This window comes from Colossoma macropomum, unplaced genomic scaffold (genome assembly GCF_904425465.1).
Source record: "Colossoma macropomum unplaced genomic scaffold, Colossoma_macropomum, whole genome shotgun sequence".
NCBI classification, from domain to species: domain Eukaryota; kingdom Metazoa; phylum Chordata; class Actinopteri; order Characiformes; family Serrasalmidae; genus Colossoma; species Colossoma macropomum.
The window spans coordinates 11,683,532-11,693,532 of NW_023494809.1; the positions used below are offsets into that span (position 1 = coordinate 11,683,532).

The 10,001-nt window shown below is 39.4% G+C and overlaps 1 protein-coding gene across 2 annotated transcripts in view; it reads left to right on the forward strand.

Annotated features, from left to right (window-relative positions):
- LOC118799206 (upstream stimulatory factor 2) overlaps positions 1–9,600 on the forward strand; it is a 35,313-nt gene extending 25,713 nt beyond the window's left edge. For both annotated transcript variants that reach the window (XM_036558941.1, XM_036558942.1), the window contains 2 exons: positions 5,815–5,943; positions 8,385–9,600. In XM_036558941.1, coding sequence (XP_036414834.1) covers positions 5,815–5,943; positions 8,385–8,462 — 207 coding nt within the window. In that variant the 3' untranslated portion in view covers positions 8,463–9,600. The remainder of the gene's footprint in view (positions 1–5,814; positions 5,944–8,384) is intronic.
- The last annotated feature ends 401 nt before the right edge of the window (positions 9,601–10,001 follow it).

Below are 10,001 nucleotides of genomic sequence, written 5' to 3' on the forward strand. Positions count from 1 at the left end.
GAATAATGTATTCAGCGCCTCTGATCACACCGCACTCCTCCGTTGCTCTTCTGACTCTTTGTGCCTGTGTGTCCTTGAGTTGCCAGCTATTTAACACAGTGATCAATATATTTTCATGAGACAATTCAGATCTTTTTCCACAGCCACATTTAGAAAATGCACCCCGCAACTATATAAAATCCACCCCCACTTCACTTTTAAACCGGCTGTATTTGTTGGGAAAAGCACAAATCTGGCAGCCCTGTGACAGGAAAAGAACTTTTCAGTTTTTTTGGTTGCTGTAGCGACCCTGCAGCTTAGAATCCCTACTGTTATATGCAGTTTCACAATAGCAAAAGTTTTCAGACTCTTCTGTGCAGTTTCACTACCACAGCTTTTCTCCAGCTAGGCACTCTTTAGGTTTTTGGGGGTGAATGACTCAATATCCCGCTGTATTTGCACACTCACCAAACGCACACACACTGGCTGCTTAACTAAGTACACAACATGGTGGTGGTGTGTTAGTGTATGTTGCGCTGGTCTGAGTGGATCAGACACAGCAGTGCTGCTGGAGTTTTTAAACACCTCAGTGTCACTGCTGGATTATAGAATAGTTGACCAACCGAAAATATCCAGAGGATGACCAACACAACTGTACATCTACAAGGTGGACCAACAAGGTAGGAGTGTCTAATAGAGTGGACAGTGAGTGGTTTAAAAACTCCAGCAGCACTGCTGTGTCTGATCCACTTGTACCAGCACAACTCACATTAACACACCATCACCACATCAGTGTTACTGCCGTGCTGAGAATGATTCACCACACAAATAATACCTGCTCTGTGGTCCTGTGGGGGTCCTCATCATTTGAGGGAGAATTGGCTATGTTATTAGACTACGAAACGATGTCAGTTTTTTTGGGACACCCTGTACACACATATATATATATATATACATTTTCACTCATCATTTACATCACAATAACACAGATTGGCGAAAATACTAATAAATTGCCGATTGCTGATTGTGCATCCATGTCATGGCCTTATTTTGGAGATATGCAAACCCCAAATATCACTTCCTTAACAATTTGTACAGCTTAAACACAGTATACAGTGTCCAAGAGTAGAATAGCATCAACCCTGTCCAGAATAAGACACTGACGAAGACGCTTCAGTAGAAAACATCAATGTAAAGTTTCTTGCGAAGCTGTGAAGACATACATTTCTTAAGGAAAGGCAACCTGCATTGAGCTTTTTTAAGTACAGCCTTTGTATTCTCGCTCCAGTTCATGCCTATATCAGTAAGAACACCCTTATATTTGTGAAAGGAAACAGTCTGAACCTCGGCGACCTTTAAATAATAACTTCTCTAGCTGCATCTTTCTGTTCTCCAAGTCTGTGACTAACTCTTTGGTTCCACCTCTGTTAAGATTCAGGTGATTATCCACCACCAGCTGACAAATCACTCCACTTCAGCTCCTCTGGTCCTTGCCCTTCAGTATATAGCACTACAGTCAGCTGTATACTCAATGCTCAAAATACTCAGAAGAGCAGATAAAGCTGTACGCTGGAGCATGCTGTGTAAGAATACCATCGGAAACCCTATTGTAAAGTCTAATATACTAGTATGGGGATAAGATAATCCTCAGCCCAAGGTGTAGTAGAACTGTGGAGATTATGCTTCATCAATTTTAGTGCCAGGAGGTGAATAGTATTAACAGGCTTGAAGCAGAAAATGCCATTCGAACAGAACTAGCTCTTCAAATCATACAGATGCTGTCTAACAGTGCATGATCAACACCAACTTTCTATAAGCAAACTGAAAGATCCTGGAATGGATAAACTCGCATAGCTGGAGGCTCTACTATTTCAACACATTCCATAATACGCAAAGTCAAGGTTATGCTCTTACTGACCTTTATTAGAAACCCCTCATTTGTAGCCCCACCATGCAAGTTTCTGACCAAGATTCACTCTTGTCTGGATATTTTTGGGTGATGGGTGTTTATAATAAATTGGCCAGTGAGTGGAAGTATGAGGGAGGTGTTTCTAATAAAGTGGTCAGTGAATGGAAGTATGACAACAGTGTTTCCAATAAGTGGCCAGTAAGTAAAAGTATGAGGGAGATATTTCCACTAAAGTGGCCAGTGAGTGGAAGTATGAGGTAGGTGTTTCCAATAAAGTGGCCAGTAAGTAGAAGTATGAGGGGGATGTTTCCAATAAAGTGGCCTGTGAGTGGAAGTACATGGTAGGTGTTTCAAATAAAGTGGCCAGTGAGTGGAAGTACAAGGCTGGTGTTTCTAATAAAATGGCCAGTGAGTCGGAGTACAAGTTATCTGTTTCTAACAAATGGAAATTGTGTACTAGAATTTGGGATGTGTTAACTTATTTTCACTTAGAAAATCAACAAAACGTGATTTGACTATTCAAACTTCTGCATATACTTGTATATCAGTGGTTGATGCTTAATAAATTTTCCTCTTTATTTGGAGATATTGTGAGATAATAACAAAGCTCTTTGACTTAAAATGCAGACCCCTGAAGTCCTAGAATTGCTGTCCATGAAGAAATTAAATACAACTCTTTTGGTGCATAAAGCCACACAAACATCGTAAGTTGACTTCAAGGGGGAAATGATACAAGAAAAGTGTAGAATTTATGTCCTTTTATTGCTAGTTAACAAGCACTGTAGCAATGTAGGCTCATAAATATGCTATGCTTAACAGTAATGTCTGAAAACTGGCAAACACTCATAGATAGCAGACCACTATGTATTGAAAATATAATAAAAAAGCCTTTTACCTGCCAGACGAGGACAAGGTTGAGGTTGCAGCTGCTGGAAAAACATCTCGTGGGCGGGCTTCTTAAGACATTCAGATTATAGACATACTTTTTTTTTACGGACATCTTTGATAGTTTAGACACAGATGAGAAGAAAAAATGTAATGAACCTCTTAACACTATCAGCACAGGTTTATAAAGTGTGTATGTCATCAGGACATGCTGCCCTCCTTCTTTGAAATCTCCCTAAAGTCATGCTGACCACTGGCCAGCAGTGATAATGGCAGGAGAACGTTGAACTATCAAGCTTTCTCTGAGATGGAGACAGGGAAGCCTGTGCATGCTCTGTCGAAATGTCCTGCTCATCAAACCTGGCAGAGAACTCATTGGCCTTATTTTGGAGTAATTGCCCCCTCTGTAGGTCCATGCTGGTGCCTCCACAGCCGGTGATGAGTTTTAGCCTCTGCTGCACTGCTCTGCTATGACTGTCTTATAGTTTCCTCCTCTACTTTCTGTTTATAATCCCCCTTTTCCTTCCTGATAGCCCTTTTCAGATCCTTCTGTGCAGCTTTAATCCTCCCTTTATTCCTGCTGGCAAACACTGCCTTTTTCCTATTGATAGCAATCTGAACATCTCTCGTCACCCATGGCCTATTATTAGAGAAACACTTTGCAGTTTTACTAGGAATCGTAGCATATACACAGAAATATATAACTTCCTACTCGAATATACCATCTACATTATTACCCTCACATAAAATAGTCTGAGTTGGTGCAATCAAAGCACCCTTTCAGCTTCTCATAGGCCTCGTGAGACCAGACCTGCACTGATTTTGTTATTATAGCCCGCCGTGAACAAGCGTGGGGTATTTTCAGCACACACAGTTGCGGTCTGATTGCCCCAAGGGTGATAGAACATGAGACACATAGCTTTCTTTAATACCATAGTAAAACAGGTCAGTGCTTCTGTTGTTGCCGATGGAGCAAGTTACGAATTGTTTAACAGAAAGCAAAGCAGAGGAGATCATGCGGCGATTAAAAACCCACATTAAATAATCTGAAGCACTGGAGCTTGAGAGTAGTTCTAAATATAGTCTTTAGAGGCAGTTTGCTAATGGTAGTATAGCGACAATAACATGGGAAAAACTCAGGAGGGAGATTACAGGATCTGCAACTTGCAGCGTATCATCACTTATACCCTGTGATAACTGAGGGAATGAAGCATTGCCTTTAGGTTGCAATTCATTTTTTGCAGCCAATCAAAGTTGCTGTCACTTACTTAGTCACTGAATGGCTGACTGATGCTCTTTGTTCAAATACACACTTGCAAATGATGCCCGAGACAAACAGTAGGTAGTGCTGTAGACTTAATACACTGAAGCAAGGTCATCGCCCCATTACTCTTCTTATGTAGGGCTAACATATACAGTACTGTGCAAAAGTCTGAAACCACCCCCCTCATTTATTTAATATCCAGTCAAAACGATCATTAAGTATAAGTTATTCACTTTTTTCAGAAGATGTTCCTAAGGCGATTAAGATAAAAGATAATCCACTTACATAAGGAAGCGAAAGTAAGTGGGAAAAATACAGGACTTTTCAAAACTGGAGATGATAAAGAGACAGAGAGAAAATGGGGCTCCTAACCACCAGACTGTCCCCTTCAGATGACAGCTGTCATCTTTGAGAGAGAAGAGAAAATCAAGCTGCTTCTGTTGTCAGATAGACTGGCCACCCCAGAGCCCAGACTGCAACATCACTGAATGCAACCAACTTCTAAGACTGAACTTCAGAGGTGTGGAAGAATATCCCTGCAGATTGCAGATTTCTTTGAAAAACTCAAAGCAAGAAAACAATGGAAGCTTTGATGAAGGAAAAAAGTGGACACAATACTGAAAATGTTTGTATTATATTTAGTTGTTGAGGCTTCGGTGTAATTTCCTCTGAAATAAATGTCATGTAGCTGCCTAGTGTTTGCAGCTCTAATTGTTTTTTATCAATATTTCGGGGGTATTTGCAAGTCGAAGGCCAAACAACAGTCTCGCCATCTGAAAGTTGATAGGACCTTTTGAGCTGTAGGTATTCGGCCTTGTTAACTCCACCATATGCAGCTGTACTGTGTTCCATAAAAACGCTAAACCAACAAAGCAAGAACAATATGGGGCATTCCTGAAACCAAAAGTCATGATTGCAGAGTCATAGTTGGTTCACAATGAGTAAAATTCAACTTGTAATGCAAAACAATGCAAAACAGGACAAAAACTGACTCGGCAGGTAACAGAGGTACCAACAGGATATTATACATACTAACTTGTTGCCGTTTCGCAGAAGAATTGCCATTTTGAACAGTGAAAAGAGAGCCATGTTTCATGAGCAGTGAAGTTAGTTTCATTTTCATATACTCAGATTTCTTCTTCAATAGTTTTCGAACAGCAGTTGGTAAAAGGTTAACATGTAACTGATCATTTGTAGTGACCAAGACAATCAGCTTTTATGTAATTTGCATCTGAAATTGGTTTAAAACATTTTTCAGAACGTTTTCATTGGACTGTAACTCCTATGAGAGCTTAGCTACCACTTACTAATTAAATGCAAGTGGCAATCTTAGGGGTCCAAGCACTAGGTGCTATTATGGAGCCAGGAGAACACAAATGATGGGCAAAGGATATAGAATGCCCTCTAATTAAAATAAACGTCTCAAAATCCAGATACCTAGAAAACAAGTCATTATTGGGGCATATGACATATTTGAATAGAACTAAGCTCAATGAACTGAATAATTCCACAGTAATTAGAACTATACGTTAGTCTAAGAAAGCACTAGATTTCATGTTAAAATCACTCAAATTGAGTGATTTGCCACCAGACCAGCTGCAAGGGAATGGTTTCTGATCTTGCTTATGAATTTAAATGTCTGATTATTATTATTGTTATTAGCCAAATTATTGCCAATTATCAAAATTATGTGGTATTACTATCTAAATCACTACCAGTGTAATCTATCACACCGTTGACAATTGCATTTTTCTCTCTCGGTTTTTCTCTTTGTCAGAGTAAAGGAGGAATCCTGTCCAAGGCATGTGATTACATCCAGGAGCTGCGGCAGCATAACCACAGGCTTCAGGAGAGCCTGAAAGAGGTGAAGAGAGTCCAGATGGACAACGAGATTCTTCGACAGCAGGTACGTCCGCCTGGAGAGGCCGCCTGCCACTAGCTCATCTCTGCCAAAAAACTGCCTCGCAGAGAACACAGGCTTTAAGAAACGAGTGCTTGAAGGAAGCAAAATGATCCGCCAGGGGCCTGAGAGAATTCCACAAGAAAAGACCAGCTACAGGGAGTAGAGTCATCTGGAAATAGACTGGATAATCTGTGATGTTTTAGGTACAATAATTAATCTCATGAGCGAGAAACATGTTCAATTTACTGCCTAGATTTGTGATACTTACTCTTTTTAAGCTTCACTGAACATTCTTATGGTTCAGTTAGTATCTTGTCCAGTCACCCATTCTTAACTGTCATATATACTATTAGATTGTGTCTATATATAGTACTGTGCAAAAGTCTTGACAATAATTTAACAGTCTTTTTTTTAGTCATAGCATAGATAAATCATGTGACTGTTATTTATATATAAACTATAAACATTTACATATTTAGCAGACACTTTTCTCCAGAGCATTTGTATTGGGAGGTGTATGTTTGTGCATGCATTCAGCACAACTTAGCCAAGTATCGGTTGTAATTATTAGCTATAATTCCAATATCGAACCAATAGTGAAAAAGACATTTTCCAGTTTATAGGAAATAATATACCTGCTGCCAATACAACGTAGATCCCTAGTTTTTGTCATGTATTGACACTGAAAGGGAAAGACAGAAGTGCAGACTTGAACCTGTTAATGCAGAAAGTAAATTGTATATAAACGTAATTTGGTACATAACTATGCATGTAATTATTTAACTGTGTTAGTATTAAAGGGACATTCTAGGTTAAAACTGGGTCTGTTATTTGGCATGTTATGTAGGATTTTGTAGCATGGCATTGTATCCCTCAGCCTCATCAGTTTAAGAGAATTCATGTATAATAATGTATATTCATTATGTATTATTTTCATGTTTCTGTTTGTCTTTCACTACAATTCCCGGCATGCATTACGCAAATATGTCATATAACTATTGGGAATCCTGGTGTCAACCAATCCTGACTGCTGGCCAGTGATCCATAGGCTAATGAATACAAGCGAGCTAGCATTAGTGTAGATCTTACCTGAGTCGTCAAACAAAATCAGAAAGAAAACATGTATAAAGTTATATGTTTATTTCACCTTTTTATTCTAGTTTTTTTTTTACATTTTCAGCCAGAAAAAATAAGTTAAGATGTCTAGATAGCCACTTTAGCTTTTTAGCTTCTTGTCCTTCTTAACTGACCAGTCATTTCTGTTATTTTGAGTAACAATGTTTTGTAGAGAGTTACTACAATTACAAGGCTGAAATGAGATTTTCTGGCAATAATGTTAGCTATTTACCTTCCTTCTGAATTAACCAGCTAAAAAAAAACAAAACAGCCCACCCTAATAAAAAAAAATAGCTGTAGTCCTTCCTCCTTTCAAGGTGCATCATCAGAAAGGTTTTTTTTCAAGTCTTTAAATCAAGTTATCTCACTTTAGAGACTGCTGCAGCATTGCTGTAGGAGGCAAGTAGACAGATATAGTAATGGTTACATTTTTCAGTTTGACCAGATTGTCCATTTTAAATAGACTTCTAAAGGTTTAAACCACAGACCACTGTAGTCGTGTCATTATTTTGTAGTCAGCACCATGCTCTTATACCCATATTAGGAACTCCGGATCTAATCTCCATTTTTCTCTGGCCAGATTTAATAGGGTTTTTGAAAAATCTCCTCTATCGCACCCCGTGATAGATAAAAATGTTCAGAACCCGATACGTTTTGTCCTGTGAACGTTCTTCTCTCGAATACCACTGGATCCTCTGAATTATGAGGTCGTCAAAGAGTCAAAATATGAATATTTGCTACATGTAAGCTAAAGCGACTGCTCACTCAGTTGACGTCATTAGACTTTAAGGTGGAATTGGAAAATTCAAACAGGAAGCTGCAAAAAAAGAAACTAAATTCAGCCTCATAGTTTAAATACTGGCAGTATTTTTGATAAGGAGTTTTAGCCTATCAAAATATCCTATCTAGATGTTTTATTAACAGGTATACGTGTAATTATGCGCTACGGTTGAAGATTTTGGTAAGGTAGCACAGCTCCTCAGAGCACCACCACAGCCCGCCTTAGTGTTGTGTAGCTTAGTGACATCAAATTGATGCGCAGTAGCTTTAGCTCGCATGTACCAATATTAGTATTAAGGTTCTTTAACAACCTCCTAATTTAGAGAATCCAGTGATATTTGGGACAAAAATGTACACAGGACAAAACGTATCGGGTTCTGAACATTTTTTTTCTACCACAGGGTGCGATAGAGGAGATTTTAAAAAAAAAAACCCTGTTAATTCTGGCTATAGAGAAATTGAGCTAAGAGCCGGAGTTCCTAATATGGGCATAATAACGTGGACTATGCTGATGCATGACTACAGTGGTCTATTGCTGGTGGTTTCAGGTGGACGAGCTGAAGAGCGAGAATGCTTTACTGCGGGCCCAGCTGCAGCCGGGCGGAGGTGGTGAGCCATTGCACTGAGCTGAAGAGTAGAGGCGTCTCGCAACAGGACATGTCCCCCCCCACCTCAACCGGAGGACAAGGAAGCCTACAGCCACACAAAACCAACAGGTGTTGTTTTTTCAATGTGCTGTTTTGCCGACTTCTCCTGTGGACTGAACCAGAAACTCTGGTATAATGGCTGGCTATGGAACACTGCTCTAAGGCACAGGCAGCCTATTGGATGGGGAGCTGAAAGACCGGGCCATCTCCGCTAGAGCAGTCCACGGACCCCGAAAACCATTTTTCACTGTTTGTTTATTCAGCTTGGACTGTGATAACGGGACACATTGTTCCATGCAGTTTGTATTCGTTTTAGTTGTTTTTCCTTTTTTTCACTACTGGCGCTAATCTACAAGCGTTTGTATCGTGTTTAGCTTGCCTTTCCTCATTTCCATTTTTTTTTTCTATCTGTGCTTCTGTTTTAGTATCAGTTGTTTATTTAATGCATCGTTTCATATGCAATGCCCCCCTTAAGAAAACCCAGCTGGGGCGAGACTGAGGAAGTTGGAAGATAACAGAAGCGGAAGGAAAAAAGCGCTGAATGAAATCTCATTAGTGTTTAGAACTAAATTTAGTGTTAAACACAGCTAAAACGCCCCCATGTATCCATCTGGAAAGGTGCTGTGATGATAGAAAATGAGCTCTACGTGTGATTATTAGCGTCTTATCGCAGTTCACCTTCAGAGGACACCTATGACAGCCATCGCTTCACACAAAGCAAAACGATAAAACTCCTGCTCTCAGCTTAATGGGCTAAAGAGGCTGATTTGTCTCTAAAAGCTCCACACCTTGAAAAAGCACTCCACAAGAATAAACTGCATACAGATGACTTCTGACATCTGAATAATGTACAAGAACAAAATTGAAAAGGAATAAATAATTCAGTGAAGTATCGTTCAGTTTTGCACTGGAGGTACAAAGCTAACGTAGCTAACGAGTAATGGAAGCTAATTAGCATTACGCTTACTGCATGCAAACCATATGGAGTTTCTCTAATAGACTTGCTTATGTGGTTTCTGACACTGTATGATATCTATAAACATGGATAAAAGTAGATGGCATAGCTAAAAACTGGTAGCAGCGGCATAAACGCCTGATTTACACTCTTAAACAAGATGGTTCTTTAAGGGTTGTCAAGTCAAGACAATAGTTCTATTTAGAACCATGAGTTCTATATAGAGCAATTTCATGCTTTGGTTCTTTGCATGGTGAAATGGCTCTTTAGGTTAATGAAGAATGTGTTGTATATGGTACAAGTGTGATATTGTAACGATGGCAGAACGCTTTTTTCCACATTTTCAAGAAGGTTCTATCTGAAGAACTATTTAAGCTTGAAATGGCCCTATATAGAACTCATGGCTCCAAATGGAAACATTTACTTTACTGAAGAACCCTTGAAGAATATCTTTTTAAGAGTGTAGGCCTCAAAAATTTGAACTGACCTAGAAAGTAGTAGAAAGTAGACCTGGAAATGTAAACCCTGAAAAAAATGAAGAACGGAAATACAGTTGTGTGCAA